At 40.2% G+C, this 20,066-nt stretch overlaps 1 protein-coding gene across 1 annotated transcript in view; it reads right to left on the reverse strand.

Annotated features, from left to right (window-relative positions):
• Positions 1–17,045, reverse strand: part of GYPC (glycophorin C (Gerbich blood group)) — a 49,108-nt gene extending 32,063 nt beyond the window's left edge. Inside the window, exon 1 of the mRNA XM_034422178.3 lies at positions 15,399–17,045. Coding sequence (XP_034278069.1) covers positions 15,399–15,435 — 37 coding nt within the window. The 5' untranslated portion in view covers positions 15,436–17,045. The remainder of the gene's footprint in view (positions 1–15,398) is intronic.
• Positions 17,046–20,066: the final 3,021 nt, after the last annotated feature.

The following is a 20,066-nucleotide window of genomic DNA, read 5'->3' on the forward strand; positions in this document are numbered from 1 at the left end:
CACCCTCCCCCCAAAATACAAAGATGATACATTTTATCTGCAGAAGCAACAGATTTAAGGGACAGAATAGAAGTAGGACTACTCTGAGATACACACTATTTCCATCCCTACTCATAAAGACCCCTCCCATCCAAACTAAGAAAAACAGTTCAAAATTATTTTGGTAAATGAGGAATCAGAAATACTTCCTTAGCCATGGAGCACATGCTTTTCCTCTAAATATTATTTTAATCAGTGACTGAAAAGCATTTGATTCCGATTCTCTGTTGGTCCTCGTAACCACCAGAAGCTACCATTAGTTCTCCTTTAATCCTTGACTGAGAGACAGAGGCACAATCAATTGGGCAGTAATAAATCTGGATCCGAGTTGCCACAACATGACAGAAATAATCTGCATTAATTCTGAAATCATTTTTAGACAACTCTTCTTTTCCATTCTGTTATAGCGGGCAGCATTGCGTCTCCTCAGTATCTTCACAACATTTTAAAGTTGAAGTTACCAAAGCAAAGAAGTAAAGCTTCAAGAGAAATAACAGATATTTTTTTTACTTTTTTGTTCTGTTTGGGTTTTTTTTGGCCAGGGTCCACTGGCTAAGTAACACATTAAGTGGCTATGGAGAAGAGTGTTTTCTCAGAAGTAATTTCCTTCTGAAAATCAGGGATGTGCTGCCATCCAGAATATACTTGTCCCCAAAATAGATCTTCATTCTTGTCACCTTCCTCATGAAGACAGACTTCTGCCTAAAGGCCTTCAAGAATTCCCAAAGAACTACAACATTTCTGCATTAGCTGAAAGACCTGAAGTTTCAGAACGCGGGTGGCTTTTGAGAGGATTCTACATCTATTTAGTTGTTATTTCCTAGCCAAGAAAAACGAAAAGCAATCATCCAGGACAGTGAAGAATAAGTGACTGCACATATTTATGTATTGTGGGACTCAGCTGAACACTCATCCCACCACAAGTAGGAAAAAAGAACCGCCACTGATGTGGAAATTGAAGACGCATGTGGTATTAGAGGAAATTATGTCACTTGTATCTCTCTCTGCTATCTGATTTGACACTCAGGAACCTGTACAATTACTGACCTCAAAACAGACTAGGAAGTAGGCTGTTTTTCAGAACAGATGGCTTTGTGTTAATTTGTACTCCACACAGCTCCTACATCAGGACACTTTCTACTGCAAGCTGGTTTTCCCCGACAAGTAGTTATGTTGGTCGCAGTGTAGAAATGCTATTCATTGTCTGGTTCCTACTCGGAGGATACAGAGAAAAGCTCCAGTTGAAGTGTCTTGTCATCATTTACAATTCAGGAAGTGAATCCACCAAGACAATTTGGAAAAAATTAAAAGAAGAGTGATAAATTCTGATGATCTTGCAAGGACAAGAGATTTTATTTTATTATTTTAGATTATTTTAGATTAGTGTCCTACAATGGAAATACGGGTAGTCCTCAACTTACTACTATTTGTTTAGTGACTGTTTGAAGTTACAAATGGCACTGAAAAAAGTGACTTATGACCTTAAGTCCCTATGGTCATGTGATCAAAATTCTACACCTGGCAACTGGCTTATATTTATGATTGCAATGTCCTGGGATCATGTGATCAACTTTTGTGATCTTCTGACAAGTAAAGTCAATGGGAAAGCCAGATTCACTTAACAACCATGTTACTAACTTAAGAAGTGCAAGATTCAGTTAATAACTGTGGCAAGAAAAGTCATAAAATGGGGCAAAACTTACGTAACTCACTTAGCAACAGAAATTTTGCTAAGTGGTCGTAAATCAAGGATACGTAAGGGGAAAAATGTCATATCTAGCACTTGCACAAAGTAGAAGTCAGAGATCATAAATATCTACAGCAAAGATGCTTGGATAAAACAAGTAACTTTTGAACAGATTGAGAAAAATCCAAACTAACAAACAAACAAACCCTCACTTCCGGCCTTAAATTGAAAAGGAAAGATTTATGCCTTCCTCTTCAGTGGCAATACCTTCCTTAATTTTCTTATTGTTTACTGTACTTCTAGAGTACCTTGGAGGAAAAGGCAGCCGTTTTAAAAAGTGCATACAATGTTCAAAGTAAATCCTATGGGGATTTGATGGAATAAAACCGGAGATATGGAGAGAAAGCTCCACAAAGCTCAGGCTAAAGTCTGAATGTTTAATGGGTTCTACTCTTTTTTTTCCTCCAGACAGATCACAATGCTGTACAACAGTAATGACCCTGTCTTACTATGGATGGCTTAACCACAAGTTATCTTTAAAAAGGAAATGGCACAAGTCCAGGGACCTTTGTATCTCTCAAAAGGTTCAAATGCAAACCAGAAACTTCTAGATGTTGTTGCTAAGTGATACATTTTCAAAAATGTGAATTCGAAGAAATCAGATATGTAACTAGAAAGTAATTACATTAGCTTTAAGTGTTGTGTAGTGCTTTGGATTTGGGTCTGAAAAGGGCTTCAGAACATGTAGGACATGAATGTAGAAACTGCCTGCAACTCTTTAGAGCAGTCGTGTCTGCTCTTGGGATCACTTGGCAGCAGCATAGGCCATCTGTGCAATTCTGGGAAAAGAATACAGACAGGTGTTAGGTTCACACTTCCAGGTGCCTTGAGGCATCTTTCCCAACTGGTTTTGAAGCACAACCCCATTAACTATAAGCAATTTTAATTATAGGAATGTACTTGCTAAGTTGATGAACCAGATCTCTTAACTGACTTTCAAAAGAAAACTAAAAATACACATTTTAAACCAAGTTTGACATGCTGATGATTTTAAGTTTAAGACTACAGGGATTTTTAACTCTGGCTTTTATTTTATTAGCATCAGCCACTGGGAATTGTTGACTTATAGTGGTGTACAAGTGAAATGAATAAGGCTAACATAAGCAAAATGAAATCATGCAGTTGGCCTACTGCAATAAATTCTACCTGAGAAGATTTTTGAAGATGCCTTTGATCAGGGCTGTCAAACTTCCGGCCCGCAGGCCGGATGCGTCATGTGCTGGCCACACCCGGTTTAGCAAAGGAGAAAAAAGTCCTGATATGTTACATGACACTGCTGTGATGATGTGAGTTTGACACCTCTGCCTTGGATGCTGACAGTGTAATAACTACAGTGATCACCATGTCCATAATGATTCTGCCTATCCTATCACAGGCAGAAATAAATGAAGTAGACAGATCCCACCTCCCCATGAAGCGATGTGGATATGAACTAGAAATCAGACCTTCTCAGAAGTAGACCTTATATTATGGGATATTCTACCCTCAAAAGTATTTTTTTTATATATTTATCCCACTTTTATTACTTTTATGAATAACTCAAAGCAGCAAGCAAAATCAATATTCCTTCCTTTTCTGCACAGTTTTACAACTTTACCATTAGTGCTTTACCTCTTTGCTCCTGGCTTTCAGAAAACTGACTTTTCTTTATAGCCAAATGTTGGACAGTTTTAGTATCTAATGTGGATGAAAGATATTCATCTGATTTTATGCTTTGGATTTTATGGTCATTTAATTTATTTTGTTGATAATTATGTCTGAGGAGATTGCTTTTTGAGATTCTTCTATGCAGTGCAGACCCTAGTGATTTGGGGAAGTATCTAAACATTTGGTTCTTGATTTAGGTTTGCCTACTGCTTTCTACTGTTTTTTTCTAGTGCTTAATAAATATGCAAATATATGTATGTTTAATAGAGCTACCCTGATGTTAACATGCTAGAGATCAGTGGTGGGTTGCTCCTGGTTCTGTCCGGTTTTTTAGAACCGGTAGTAAAAGTAGCGGGAGCCTCTGCTCACCCACCTGGACGTCATAATTGACGAATTGCGCATGCGCAGAAGCGCGCTCCCATTGCGAACCGGTAGTAAAGGTAAGTAGAACCCACCCCTGCTAGAGATGCTAACATTTGTAGTCTTATGAACATACCTTTGCCTACACATGTATGGAGTCATTTGGGTTGGATTTTTAAATACAGTTGATTAGGTTGGTCTTGGGATGTCAGAATTTATTATTTATTAAATTTATATGCCATCAATCTCACCAAAGGCGACTCTAGGCAGCCTACAATCATTCAATCATGCAATATTTTCAGTAAGCCAAAGATCAGCTTCATACTGAGTCTTTACTCGGTGGTCTTAAGGGAAGATATCTGAACTATCCAAGATGAATTTCCTCACGAGGAGTTCTGAACTGGTAATTCACTCTTCAGGGATCAAGTTGTACTTTTACCTATACAGATTAAGACCTATGTATGATTATGACCTGTTCATAAAATCTTATTTTCTTGTTTTTCTATAACATATTAAAATCTTAAATAAAATTCAGTGCAGTTCTATATTTTTTATTGTTCTATTTTGGAGTTCAAAAGTTACTTTCAATTATGTGACAGAATTAAAATACACTGTTTATACTTCTACACTGTCTATACTTTCCTGGAAGCACTTCTTTCCCCCAAAATTCAGTTGAAGAAAGAAGGGGCAATTTCAACAACTGCTGAAAAGTGAGGGATTTGGTTCCCTGAAACCAGCCTGCAGCATATCATTCAAAGGCCAAAAGTAAACCTCAGCCTATAAAAAGTTGCATATCCCTATTTCAAAACCTTACAGAATCCCAGACTCTCAATGTTGAAGGTGTGTGTCTGGACAATCTTTGAGAATGTTGAGTGGAAGAGAAAAACCCCTTGGCATTATTTGGAAGTTAGGAGAACCACAACCTTTATGCCAACTTTGTTAAATGTGAGCCTTTGAGACTGGGAAGACACAAGAGTGGCTGCAGACTTTAACAGTTTCAAGAGCTGTGATTGTTAAAAAATCCCAACCAAATAATCGGTAAGCAATGGGAAAAAGTCTGCTTCAAGCTGTGAAGATGGTTGAAACATCAGATTTCACGAATGAAGACATACCTGTTCCAGGATAATGTTGCAGATAATGTCCCAAGATAATGTTGCAGGATCCAATCTGGGTAGGTCACCAGCAAAGAGAAGTTCCCTGAAGATGGGCTCCAGCACGAGACTCTGAAAGCTCAGAAGACAAAACCTCTGGTCCCAGTGACTGAGCCAGTTTGGATCCTGCAGCATTAGATTTCAGCTGTTCTCAGTGTCGGTTCCTCAGATTTTGTAGGAATAAAATAAAATAAATCTCCCTTAAGTCTTGAGACAGCATGGATGTAACAGAATTTACATCCATGCAGAATTACAGTGTGGGAAGTGGTGGTGACTTTTACTTTCTCCTGAATTTTTTAAAAAAAAACAACATTCCAGTGTAAAGCAAAGCCCTGGGATTTCCTAGGAACCTTCCATTAAATTACTAGCAGGTCAAATCCTGCTTAGCTATTTCAAGGCCCTGTTATTCCTGGCCAATATTGTCATTTTTCAGAACTGTGGTTCAGCATATGGTTTAAGTACTTTCATAAACTGGAGATAGCATGGTTTGAAAAGGATTTTGTTTATCTACTGGCATTAACTGTATATCAGAAACAGGCAATCGATTATTCTCAGCAAAAAATTAAGAATAGACTCTTAATATTCTATTTTAGTTTCCTCAATGATTCTGATCAGCCATATACACAAGTTGGAAAAACTCTCTACATTTGAAGCCAGGCGAGAATAAGTCAATTAGATAGGAAATCAGGGTCTTGGATGTGCAACATGTGCTATTTCATACAAGAGCACTGAACTGAATGCCATTCATTTTACCAATATGTACTGTTTGTCTTCAACCAAGATGGGCAACTTGCAGCCCTTTGGTGAAAGTAGCTTTGGAAAGACTAACCTGCCGAATTTCAGTTTTCTCCCATTGTGGAGTGAGAAGCTCATGAACACTGGAGTTGAAATTTAAACAAATTAAGCCAATACAAAATAAATGCAATAAAACCGAAAATCCCCAGTTCGCCCAAACAGAGGAAAAAGGAAAAAAAGAGAAATTCCCTGCCTTGCATTTTTATTATTTCTTGTATACTGCTCAGTAAGACATGCCCCCAACTACTTCACATCATTAACCCAGCCTTCTTTCCAAAGGAAGTGTGTACTCTAGCAAAAACAAATATTACTCGCTCATGTTGTGATATCCCAACAGAACTTTAGTGCGTAATATAATTTCACCTATTTCTGTTTCAAGATAATCTCTAGAGGATTCAGTATAAGCATCTATTAAAAGTGTGTGTACTTGCAATTGCATGTGTAGAAATGCAAGAAATAGTAATGTAGAAAGAGTAAATAAACATTAGCAATTAGAAAAAGGTTTCCCAGATTAAGTTACTACGACACACTAAATATATAGGTAAAGATAAAGATTCCCCTTGCACATTTGCACTACTTGTTCCTGACTCTAGGGGTGGTGCTCATCTCCATTTCAAAGCCGAAGAGCCAGCGCTGTCCAAAGACGTCTCCATGGTCATGTGGTCAGCATGACTAAACACCAAAGCCTCACGGAACACTGTTACCTTTCCACCAAAGGTGGTCCCTATTTTTCTACTTGCATTTTTTATGTGCTTTCGAATTGTTAGGTTGGCAGAAGCTGGGACAAGTAACGGGAGCTCACCCTGTTACACGGCACTAGGGATTTGAACTGCTGACCTTTCGATTGACAAGCTCAGCGTCTTAGCCACTGAGCCACCGCATCCCTAATGATTAAGTATATATTCCCCCTTTAAATGCTTAACATTCTATCTTTTTATCCAAAAGGGACACTCAAGGTGATCAGTTGAAGATAATATAAAGAAAAATTAATTAAAATGTAACTAAAAACAAAGTTAAATAATACATAAAAAATAATGGACACTTAAAAACATGTTTAGGGCTCAAGGGATGGAGGACAAGGAATGAGTCTCTCTCTAAGTAAGCTTAACATGAAAAAGAAATGGGAAATGATGTTTATGGTGGAAATCCACTTTTCAGCAATAATGGTGTATTTTTTTCAGAAAAGTTTTACAGACAGTAATTTTCAGCAGAATTTGTCATTTTAATTTGGAGAGATCCCTGTGGCGAAACATATGTTGCAGAACAAATTATATGAGAGGCTGCCCCGCTTTAGAGATTTTGCAAAGTCAACTGGCTTATCTGGCTGTCCATATACCTTCATTCAGCAAACAAGCAGTCATTGTTTCAGAAATGGATTTAATGACAGTAATTATGGCAATGTCTTGGGATAGCTTATTAATATGGATTCCTCATACTGTTTTCTGCTGGTTTTATATGCCAGGTGGTTGGCACTAGAGATGATCTGGGTTGGGGGTGGAAATAAATCATTCTCAAAAGATGCTTCTGTAGCTCTTATCACCCTCACAGAGTCCTAATCTACAAGAAAGCCTTTGTTATTCCTTCACCAGACAATACTGTACATTTGCCTGGATTTTAAAAATTATGCTGATGGTCATCTAAATTAGATGATGTGTTTCTGTTCTTCTCTGGGGAAAAGACCCATTCATCAAATCATAGCCAATTGGTGTCCAACCACTCATTTCTGTTCTATGTTAATCATAAATAATTGCATTCTAATTATGCAAGTGAAAATGTATTATGTACTCTTCCTGATTGGCTCTATAATATCTTCAGAAAACAGAATTAAATAAAAGCAGTAGACTGGATTTGGAACAATTTGACTTAGGGATATAGAGGGATGTAGCTTTCTTCCTCTCTGACCGTACGCAGTCTGTGTTGGCAGGGGGGCATGACTTCGAGGCGCCTTGTTTGTGGGGTGCCGCAAGGGTCGGTCTTCTCGCCCCTCCTGTTCAACATTTATGTGAAGCTGCTGGGTGAGATCATCCGTGGTTTTGGGGTGAAGTTCCATCAGTACGCTGATGATACTCAGCTGTACATCTCTACCCCGGACCACCCCAATGATGCCCTTGACGTGATGTCCCAGTGCCTGGAGACCATGCGGATCTGGATGGGGAGAAACAGGCTCAGACTCAACCCCTCCAAGACCGAGTGGCTGTGGTTTCCGGCGTCCCGTTATAGCCAGCTGGTTCTATCACTGACTATTGGGGGTGAGATCTTAGCCCCCTCAGAGAGGGCTCGTAACTTGGGTGTCCTCCTGGATGTGCAGCTGTCTCTTGAAGATCATGTGACGGCTGTGGCCAGGGGGGCTTTTTATTAGGTTTGCCTGATTCACCAGTTGTGTCCCTTTCTGGATCGGGACTCCTTGCGCACGGTCACTCATGCCCTCGTCACTTGCCGTCTGGACTACTGTAACACTCTCCAAATGGGGCTCCCCTTGAAGAGCACCCAGAGGCTCCAACTGGTCCAGAATGCGGCCGCACGAGTGATTATGGGAGCGACACGGCGCTCCCATGTAACACCACTCCTGCGTGAGCTGCACTGGCTCCCGGTGGTCTTCCGGGTATTATTCAAGGTGTTGGTTACCATCTTTAGAGCGCTCCATGGCTTAGGACCTGGGTACTTACAAGATCGCCTTCTGCTACCGATAGCCTCCCACCGGCCAGTGCGCTCCCACAGAGAGGGACTCCTAAGAGTACCGTCAGTGAAACAATGTCGACTGGCGACACCCAGGGGGAGAGCCTTCTCTGTGGGGGCACTTGCCCTCTGGAATGAATTGCCCCCGGAGATATGGATGATCCCTGACTTGCGCACTTTTCGCCGTGCCCTCAAGACGTTATTGTTCTAACAAGCTGGGTTGGCCTAAACATTAAGTTTAATGGGTTGTTTTTGTTTTAATGACGTCGGGGCCAAATTATTTAATGTGTTTTTAAATTGTTTTTAAATTTTATATGGGTACTTGTTTTATCTTTGGCTATGCACCGCCCTGAGTCCTTCGGGAGAAGGGCGGTATAAAAATTAGATTAAATAAATAAATAAATACATACAGATTTTTCGGAAAACCTCTCTCAACGAAGCTACAAGTGCTGTGCACCAACAACCAATTCACCAATTCTCTTTCCCATTGTGTTTGAAAAGTCAGAAGCTTAAAAGGCTACTTGGTACATATCACAGACTTGAAATATCCCAATTAGCTTATTAAAACTGCCATTGGTAAATAATGAATGCATTTGAGTTGATCTTTATTTGATTTGCAGAGATGAGAACTAGGACATTTCACTGAAGATATCTATACAGGTAGTTGGGGCCGTCTTTAATGGGAGTCTTCAGGGTTGCCATAGCGGTGGATGGGCAATCTGTGGGAACGGGAGGGGGGAGGTGAAGATAGTGTGGGGTGTGTAATCGTAACAACATTTTTCCCTTGGAACTCAAGGATGTTCAGCCTGCATCTGGGAAGGCGTGACTGGAAGTCAACCAAAGTTGGGACAGTGACCTGATTGGACCATGTGATGCATATGTGGATGGAGGGGAAGGATCTTTGACTTTACTTTGTGTGGGGAAAATCCAGGGCTTTCAGATTTGGGTTTCCCCAGATGTGTCAATATGACATCTCTAATAAATTCATGCATTGAGGAAGATACCTGCCTCAGAGTTTTGAGTTTTGATTCTGTTGGGGGTGTTACTCGGAACATTCGTTTAACGACCATACACAGTTATAAGTCATGATGAAAAAGTAACTTTATGACCAATCCTCTCATGTACAACCATCTCAGGTCTGTAAAGTCAAAGGAAAGCTGAAGTAAGTCATGGTCTCACTTAGCAACTGTCTCATTTAATAAATCAGTTGCCACTCCCAATTGTGGTTGCTAAACAAGGACTATTCGGATACAGAAACCTTTTTTTTAGAAAGCCTGCAGAGAGATTCTTCTATCTGTTGATATGTTGTATTTATTCAAAAAATGAAGTTATGGATCACATGTACTAGATCACATTATCCAACATTTTATCTGTGTTGAATGACAAAATGATTTGAAATGATTTGCTGTTTTAAGGTAACCTTTATACATTTGAACTCTACGCATTCAGTAAGTGGCCTAATCAAAAGTCTAGCTGAGAAGACTCATCTTTTAATGTAAACATAGTTAGTTAAAATGAAACATTCATGATATTTTCATACATGACATTGCCTAATCACAATGAAACATCATTGCAATAACACTGCAAATGTTTTGTTTGTTATAAAACACCCACATTCATATTCCATTGTTATCAACAATGGTTTGTATTTCTCTGCTCTTCTGAGAATGAGAATATAGCACTGCAGAGGCAAGATAACAAGCTGCAGGATTAGGTCCTCACAGCCAGAAGGCTTCCAAACAACAGTACATCATCAGATTGCTTCTTTCTTTCTTTCTTTCTTTCTTTCTTTCTTTCTTTCTTTCTTTCTTTCTTTCTTTCTTCTTTCCTTCTTTCTCTCTTTTTCTTTCTTTTTCTTTCTCTTTCTCCTTCCTTCCTTCCTTCCTCCCTCTCTCCCTCCCTCCCTCCCTTCCTCTCTCTTGTTTTTTTCCTCCCTCCTTATAAAAACAACCTATGAAACAGCTTGTTTTCTCCATTGGAGGCTCCATTTCTCTGTAGTGCCTGCAGAAAATTTGAAGAAATGGTGGCAGGCAAGAAGGCAGGCATTGTTTCTACAAGATCAAGCAAATCATTCATAAAAAGGAGGAAAATAAGCAGGCAGGCAGGGAGAAAATGTATCTTCCCTTCCTTCTTTTTGTGAAAGGAAGCAAAAGGAATCTAAACTACTCCTGTTTTATCATGAGATAGGAAGTGATTTTTTTTTCTCCCTTTAAGTAATGGGAAGTGAGAGGAGACAGCAGGATATCATTCAGTGATCTTTTCATAATGACTGCCTCCAACATAGCGTCACCACTAAGTGGGGCTCATAACACCCCTCATTTTTACCAGATGAGGAGCAGCAACAGGCATGGTTTCCTATGTGTGCATCTCTCTGTGGCCTTTTGGATAGGCCTGTAGTCAGGGGTGAAATCCAGCAGGTTCTTACAGGTTCTGGAGAACCGGTAGCGGAAATTTGAGTAGTTTGAAGAACCAGCAAATGCCACTCTCGCTGGCCCCAGAGTGGGGTGGAAATGGAGGTTTTGCAATATCCTTCCTCTAGGAGTGGGGAAGGAATGGGATTTTGCAGTATCCTTCCCCTGCCACGCTCACCAAGCCACGCCCACCAAACCACACCATAACACACCCACCAAGCCACGCCCACAGAACCGGTAGTAAAAAAAAAATGGATTTCACCACTGCCTGTAGTCCCATCCAAGAAGGCAATTCTTAATGATTTCTCATATATTTCTCAAAGAAGTCTATATTGTCTTTGGCTTCAAAATGAAAGTTCCAAGGCAACTTGCAACAATATTTTTTTTTTAATAAAAAAAAAAGCAATTCACAACAAAACGTATTGCTGATTTGAACTTTTGTTTGTACCCTGTTGGGAGGTGGAGGCTATCACACTGCTAGGGACCAAATTGTGAGGCAAGAGGTCCTTCCAAAGAATTTTATCAGCAGTAATTTTGTATATTTGAGCTTTAAAAAAGAACTAACCAATAGCTAAACGCATATTAAAACCCACTGGAACAAAAATGTCCTAAAGAATTGCTTTTGGGGATAGCCAACATATGAAAAACTTCATAAAAATATAGCTTTATTGCCTCCAGGTCAATGTTTTTGTTTGTTCTTTATTTTTTTCCCTTAATGCAAGATAAGACATAAAATCTCTCAAGGACATTAAGAAATGGACACCAGCAGAGAAAAGTTTTTTCTAATATGCTTTTCACAACAGCAGAGCATCAATTCTGTGTTTGTTTTCTAGATGCAGTCCTTCGGTTATGGTGAAATTTCTGACACTAAACAAAATGAACGTACATGGCCCTCTTTGATTATAAAGACTACAGATAGTTCTTGACTTACAACCATAACTGAGCCCAAGTAACACAGCTGTTAACTGAAACTGGCTTCCCCATTGACTTTGTCAGAAGGTCGCAAATGATCGCATGACCCTAGAACACTGCAACCGTCATAAATATGAGCCAGTGTATGAGTGTTGATCATGCAACCACAGGAATGCTCAATAGTTGTGTGAAAAACATTCAAGTCACTTTTTTCAGTGCCGTTGTAACTTCAAACAGTCACTAAATGAACTGTTGTAAGTCGAGGACTACCTGTATTCTGGGGTGAATGTTACCTTCAAATGGAAATGGGCTGGATTTTAGATAATGTTGGATTAGATGACCTGCTGTTCTTTTCTGTGCTTGCAGTTTTATGATGCACCTAATTATATGGATGCTGGAATAATTACTCCAAAGATGAACAGCATCAGTGCATGGCATGGCCTGACAAATGCTGGGAAACGTCTTTTTATTTGATATATTGGCACAGACAGATTTACCTAATAATCTATGGGAGGGACCCTTGACATATTTTCTACTATCAGTGGCACATTTTTGCAAGGAAGCCAGGAGCCTGACCCTCCCAATATTCCGTATTTAGCACAACAGCAGAAGAATGTTAATGCCACGCAGGCAGAGAAGGCACTGTATTAAAGGGATGCATCTTGATTTTCTATAGATACTGAAGCTTGTATCAGAAGGGGTTGGGGGTAGGGAGAAAACAGTATTTTGAAAGGGCCCATATGTCCTAGTGAAATGAGTTTTTGGGGGTCAAAGAATTATCATAACTCCAAGGATCCTCCCCACTTCCTGTCAAGAATTGCCCAAACCATCACAAAGCTTGAAGAAGAAATCTTCTGACAGGCAGTCCTCGAGTTAGGACCATAATTGAGGCCCCAATTAAGGCCATGAAGTGGGTCACATGACCAGAATCTATTTTACAACTAATGGGGGCAGTTGTTAAGTGAGCACATTGGCTGTAAAGTGAATGTGGTGGCCATTAAGCGAATCCATTGTTTGCTATGAGGTGGTTTTTGCCGAACATTGCAAGTAAACACCGGTTTCTGGCAAAAATCTCATGTGATCATGGGGCACTGCAAACGGCAGAGGGCCCAAAATGTGGCCATTTGACTGCAGGCAGAGGGGGGCAGATGTTGGATCTTCATAACTTTTTCAGAATCCAGCAGAACTTCGGTCACTAAGTAACTGGCCTTAAATCAAGGACTACCTGCAGTTCCAATTCTCTGCTGGAGCAATTTGTTATTTAGGAATTGGGGAAGGCAAATGGCAGTTCCTTTGTGGTAGCTGCATAACACTCCTCCATAAATCTCCACTGCTAGGCCTATTCTGTGCTCAAAGTTCAGGAAATCCACATAAATCAGGAAAACATGGAGAAGGGGAAGCAAGGCAGCTTGGCTTGGCTCTCTTCAAACCTGGAGCTGACACAGCTGCTTCAAGAAAAGCTATGCCTTGGATTATATTTTGTGGAAGTTCGGGGGGGAGGGTTAGGGGGGGTTTGGGGGGGTTAGGGTGGGGCGTGGGGGCTGGGATGGGGGGGGAAATGGGGTGAAAATGTAATTGTAAAACTTTTGCAATAAAAAAAAGAAAAGAAAAGCTATGCCTGAGGGGTGGTATCAGCTGATATCCTGTCAGGCAGAGCTGCAAGCTCTGAAATTCAAGTGTTAAGGGGGATGCTGTCTGCCTTCTTACATTAAAAGGAAGCCTGTGTACTGTGTACTTTTTTCTCAATCAATCCAAACCCCAGGGAACTATTTTGCACACATACTATAACCTTTTGATAGCTACATTGACAATTATTGAAAAGGTGCAATCCAATTTATTTTGGATTCCAATAAATGTGCAATCCAATTTATTTTGGATTCCAATCAGCTATAATGAAACACTGCAAAATAAGAGAAAATCCAATAGAAGTCACTGGGTCACTGGTCTCTCCTAAGCACTAGTGACTCTGTAACTTTGTATTAGCTCTGCTACCATTAAAGTCCCACCTTACAAAGAAAACTTCTTTCCCCCAAAACAAGTAAAATCTCTATTTTCAGCAGACAGCTGAACCAATTGCTTTCTCTAGTGGGCTACATTCCTTTGGAAAGAATTTCTTGGGGAAACCTTAGGTGGGGCTTTAAGTGAGCAGTGGATGGATTCAAAGCCAAAGGGGAGGCTATTGGTGCACCTTGTCTGACACCTCTTAAATCCCCCATTTCCTGTTTCTTTTTTGCCTATCTGTATCTTTTACTCCTTTTTTTTTTCATCCAACACAGTTCTAGAAATAGGACAAGTTGATGCCATTACTTATAGGCAAAATGATTTAGGATATGCCCATAGGATCACAAAGTAGCAACTATTTGCATTTTACTTTAGTAAGTCAAAATAAAAGCCGTTGAGTGAAAAATCCCAAAACTCAAAAGGCATAACTGCAAAAGTGGTGCATTTGCAAATATTTATCACAAGAGGAGGAAAGACAGCAAAATACCTTGCCTCCTTCCCTTGAAACTCCACCTAACAACCCGAAAACATGTTTACACAGTTCCATTAAAGCAGGATATGGGTCTCAATGCCATCCCATCATTTGGCAATCCGGACAACTTTGGATGAAGTCTAAACTTAGTCAACAACAATTAGTTTATGTTAATATGTCCGCTTTCATAGACCTTCACACCCTTTGATAACCGTCTGTGGCCTGAACATGTGACAGGAAGGAGAGATACAGACAGTCTCCACTGTACTGGATTTGCTTTTCCCCTACATCTTTTTTTTTTTCCTGTTGGTTTTAAAGTGAGAGGCAGGGCCACATCCCCTGATATTATGGGTAAAAATACCAACGGCGTTGAACGTTATGAAACCAGTTCCCGGTAAGTTCCCATCCCTCTCTAGCTTGCAATATGATCTCGGCCTAACTTCTCAGTTCTCAGCGTCGGGTTGAGGATCAAGTGTTGGTTCATCGCCCACATGAATCTCCCTGGGCTAACTCGGTTCCTGCTATAACTTTCCACCGAAGTACATAACATTCTGGAAGCAGGAAACACGCCCACCCACTTTCCCCCTCTCAATCGGCTGTCATTCAGTGGCTGTTAACACCAGTTCTGAGAAACAAAAATGCATTGTGGCTAAATATAGACCGTCAGTTCGGGGCTTGGCTCTCATGTTACCGAGAGACAGTTCCCTGTCTGTATTTGAGCAAGGTGCTAACACCTCAAAGAGGGCACAGAGAAAGAAGCAGAACGCAGTTAAACAACTGCATCCCCCCCCCCTTTTGGTGAAAAGGGAAATCAACCCCTTAACCGCTCCTTTTCAGCTCCCCTTTCAATGACACTTTCAGCGACGCCGTTGGGGGAAAAAAAATAATAATAATTAAAGGTTGATCTTTGCAAACGAGCGTTGTAGCTGGAGTCCTGCCTCGTCCCAGGAACGCATGCACAACTTTTGTTTTTGTTTTTTCTCTGCTTGCTTTTCACACCCACCAACACTCGTAAATGCAAGGCAAGAGAGGAGTAAAGTTTCCAGAACTTAACTTTAGAAAGTTTTTTGAAAGAGAAAAGAAAGAGCAAGGCAGCGACTCCCACCCCCCCTTCTTTTTTTAAACACACGAAGCGTTAAGAGTTGTAGGTTTGTCATTTTGCACAAGGAGGGGTTTTGAGTACTCACGCGGAGGAGAGACTGTTGTACTGTTAGGGAAATTCATCCTGTAAACATTCAGAAATGCTCCCCTCTTGCTTTTTTTTTTTTTTTGCACTGTCTGTGTGCTTTCCTATCCACGTCCAAAGACGAATGAAGCAAAGCTGCAGCAAAGACCGGGGAACCAAACGGGAGAAAGCCTCGCTTGTTCAGATGCTTCCAGCATGGTTCTTGACCATTTACCACTGGAAAAGGAAACAGCGCATTCAGCTCGCATGAAAAGGGGAGGGGCCTTGCTTTTTTAGATAAGCAACAGCTTCTTCTTCTTCTTTTTTTTTTTACATGCCGTCTTCCTTTTCTGCCTCTTCAGTATTTACTATGGGACATTTCCATCTTTAACAAGGGATACGATTTTCATTGTTTTTTTGCCTGTACATCAACAGGTTTTGCAGAGTTTTGTAATCTTTCTAAAACTTTAAAAAAAAAAACTTACGAGAGAAGCAGTAGAAAAACTTAAAAAATGAAGCACAAAATGGGAAGTCCCTTCTTTTAATTTCTAGCTTGTTGTAAAATCTTGAGATAGCCTTGACGCCAGCTAAAATGTTACGTGTTCTCCATAATAAATCAATAATAATACATAGAATACTTCCCTTACAAGATTTTAAGGGAAATATTCTATGTATACTATATATACTATGTAAACCCGTACTATATACTGTAGGAAGTTAGCACCCACCCCTTTCCTGGAAGAGTGAAATATTTTAGGAAATATGAAAAAGGCAGAATATTATATTTCCCTGGATAAGAACTGGAGAAGCATATTTTACAGTCAAAGCAGTTCCCACCTTCCTGCCCCCGACCCTTTGTCAATGGGCCATTAAGGCCTGGGCCAGTCTATTCTACATAACAAAGATCTACCTCCTTCAGGCAGAGCCATAGTAGGAATTGCCAAAGATCCAACAAAGATAGGATTAGCCCTCTACACAATAGCAGCAGAAACTCACCACATGTGACCTGGGAAGCACATGTGGCCATCAGCCAGCAAGGCTAGCTAAGACCCCCACCCCCTGGGAGTCTGACAACCAATCAGAGTACTCTTTCTGGGCCCCAGGAAGTTCAAAGCCAGAGAGAGCATAAAAACCCGTGGACTCACTATATTCCTCCCTTTTTCTGTTCAGGAACTCAAGCCATGTGATCCTGTCCACCATTAAACCATCTTTCCAAACAGTCTCCATGTTTCCAGTGTCTTTTTCCCCACTTGGAGCAGAACCTAGAAGGATGTTTCTTCCAACAATACTATGGGTTGTAATAGTGATTGTCTAAAATCTTGAGAACTTCAAAGCATGAACTCTAGCCCCACCTTAAGTCTGAAAGCCAGACTGGTGACTTTGGGCCAGTCTCTCTCTCTCAGCGGAACCCACCTCACAAGGTTGTTCTGGGAAAAATCAGAGCAGGAAGGAGTATTAGGTACATTTGCTGCCTGGAGTGTAATAAGGTGTTAAAGGGTTAAAAATCTAATAAATTGTGTAGATGATTATCATGAGCAATGACCGTAAAGAAGATCAAGTTCCCATAAAGATAGTTTTAAAATTGTTTATTATCAAGAGTAAATATTTGTGTTCATGTTTTTAGGAACTTATTTTGAATACATTACTTTGCTCTGGTACTGTAAACACTATCAGAGATTCTTTTGTTTATTTCTGTTTGTTCTTGGTTCTCAGTCAGTAATTCAGGTGGCTAATAATGCTGAGTCATGTCCTCTAGCATTTAGGAAGATGTAATTTCCTGTTAGGAATATTATTCTAGTCATTCATTTATCCATTCCATGCTTAATGCATCCTTCCTTCTCACACAATCCAGGATTTCAAAAAAGGGTACACAAATCTTCTCTCGTCCATTTTATTTATATAAATGGCTTGTGAGATTGGATAGGTCAGAGGCTGCAGTACAACCACCTCCTAAAATAATAAAAGAATGTGGGCAATTCCCCTTTTTACACCATAAATAAAATTAAAAATTTCTCTGGAATTAGGAGAAAGAAAGGAAGGAAGGAAGGAAGGAAGGAAGGAAGGAAGGAAGGAAGGAAGGAAGGAAGGAAGGAAGGAAGGAGAAAGAAAGAAAAAGAAAGAAAGAAAGACGAGACAGACAGACATCATTTACATTTACTGTACAGGCTGAGACTTAGGGAGTCTCAGCCTGTACAGATCAAGTGAAGAGAAAATCCAAGAGAGAGTTTTCATAATCGCTTTACTTATGCAAACCTGAAGAGGTTTAAAAACTAATTGCAAACACCCTCCAAGTTGCTTGCAAGCCCCCCTTCCTCCTGGTGTCCCAACTCATAGTTTACAAACCTCAATATTAGGCTGCTAGATAGTTACTGAGACATGTTACACAAAAACCTAATGGGAGACTTAAGTCTTCCAGTCTTAATGCTAATTTAGAGTTGCCTACACCTGCCTTCAGCAGTCACTTCATACCTACACTGCAAAGCTTGATGGGTAAATTGAGGTTGCAGAAGGCTGCATGCTCACACCTCCTGAATTCCAACTGTGCATTGTGGAGAGGTGTGCACCCTGCATGCTGATTGGTTCGGTCTTCCTGCTGGTAGGCGGGTAAAGCAAGGTAAATTCACAACTTCTGGAGGCAAGCCATTCCACTGATTAATTGTTCTCATTGTCAGGAAATTTTTCCTTAGTTTTAGGTTGCTTCTCTCCTTGATTAGTTCCCATCCACTGCTTCTTATCCTGCCCTCAGGTGTTTTGGAGAATAGCTTGACTCCCTCTTCTTTGTGGCAGCCCCTGAGATAATGGAACACTGCTATCATGTCAACCCTACTCTTTCTCTTTGTTAGATTGGACACACCCAGTTCCTGCAACCATTCATTGTATGTATTAGCCTCCAGCCCCCTAATCATCTTTGTTGCTTTTGTCTGAAACCCTTTCTAGAATCTCAGTATCCTTTTTGTATCGTGGAGACCAAAACTGGTTGAAGTGTTCCAAATGTGGTTTTACCATATCATTGTGAGAACACCTACTGAGAGTCCTCCTACCTACAGAGGCCCATGGGCTATGGAAGAGATGGATCTGGTAGGCCTCAGTATTATATTTTTCCCTGCCTCCCACACTACAATTTTCATAAAAACAGTTAAGATTATTTTATTTCATTGGGTTTTGAATAGAGTTGCTATTATGCGTTTCTTCCTTCACCTCACCCTGCCCTCCACCCGGTAGGAGCTTTACTGTATTCATTGTTTTGATTGGGTGGTTATTATTTTCTTGTTTGCCAACCAGAATCTGGGTAAAGTGGAACAGCTTTAAAAGGTTGCAAAACAAACAAATAAATGCTAATCTCACAACAATGCTTGGATGCAGTGCAGCCTGATAGCACAAAGTCTCTGAGAGTAGGCATTGTTGGAGGGCAAGCACAATTCACTGCATAAATAGTACCCAGAAAGATAACATTGAAAGAGCTTCTAGAGTCATCTAGTGCCAATTGGCCTTTCCATGCAGGGTCTGCAATGCAGGGAGCTGCTACAACCTCGGTGACAGAAGGCTGCCTGGCCTCTGTTGAAATGCATTTAGCAAAAGGAAGAACATTGACTCCTTCCACATTGCAGATAGTTTTTGTTTCTGAAATGTTCCTATAATGTTTAACCCAAATCTAGTTTCCATAATGAGGGGATCTTGGTGATCTCGTGAGTTTCATTGTTTTCTTGCAGATATTTCATTACCCAAACTAGGTAACATTATCAGTGCTAGTCCTAGTACTGGTGTTTACCTAGTTAGGGTAATGAAACATTTGCAAGAACACAATCAAGTTCGGAGAGCACCAGGCACCCCTTATTTCAACCCTGAGCTACAAATATTCTCCTTTAATTTCTGTAACATTTGAAGAAGCCATGGGCTCAGACAACGTAACATACCAAAGAGGTATTTGTCAGAGAACCTTCCTTATAAGGGAGAGAATGAATAGAATTGTTTGAGGCCACTAGCCTAGGACATAAATGTGTCCATCTCACCCATGATTATAAATGGAAGGAAAAAATGCAAAGCGGTAAGAGGCCAATAGGTCTATAGTCTTTAGTACATATCATAGATGGGAAGAATATAATTGATCTGCTTGGGTAACCATTTGAATTGAAATATTCCAAAATGAGCTCCATAATGGTCATGATGTTGAACATAGCAAAATATTTAACTAAGACCCTGAAACACTATTCTCCTTCATATTACTGTCATAATATTCAGAGAAATGTAAATTGGACACACAAATTTATTCCATTTTGCTTATAACTGAAGAGTGGACTTTGTGGTCCTTGGGATATGGTTGAAAATTATCTTTGCTGTGAACAGGGATCATGATGTGTTACAAAGCCCAGCTTACTGGATTCCAGGTTAAATTCAGAAACCCAGCCTGGATATCAGGACTAATTTGTTTATTTACTGTTGGTTTATTTATTTAATTTGTTTGCTGCCCGTCTCACCTAGAAGCAACTCTGGGCAGCTTACAAACATTAAAACATTGAACAATAAAAACTCATAAATATATTAATTTACAATTTAAAAAATGGGGAGAAAGGGAGCAGAGTGTACATGGGAAAAAGTAGGGTCTTGTCTTAATTCATCAGCCACTAATCCTGCAGGATGACATACATTTGGGGCCATAGATGGCCAAGGCAACAGTACAGATTTTCAGATG

This window comes from Pantherophis guttatus, chromosome 1 (genome assembly GCF_059756535.1).
Source record: "Pantherophis guttatus breed Tessera chromosome 1, ASM5975653v1, whole genome shotgun sequence".
In the NCBI taxonomy this organism is placed as follows: domain Eukaryota; kingdom Metazoa; phylum Chordata; class Lepidosauria; order Squamata; family Colubridae; genus Pantherophis; species Pantherophis guttatus.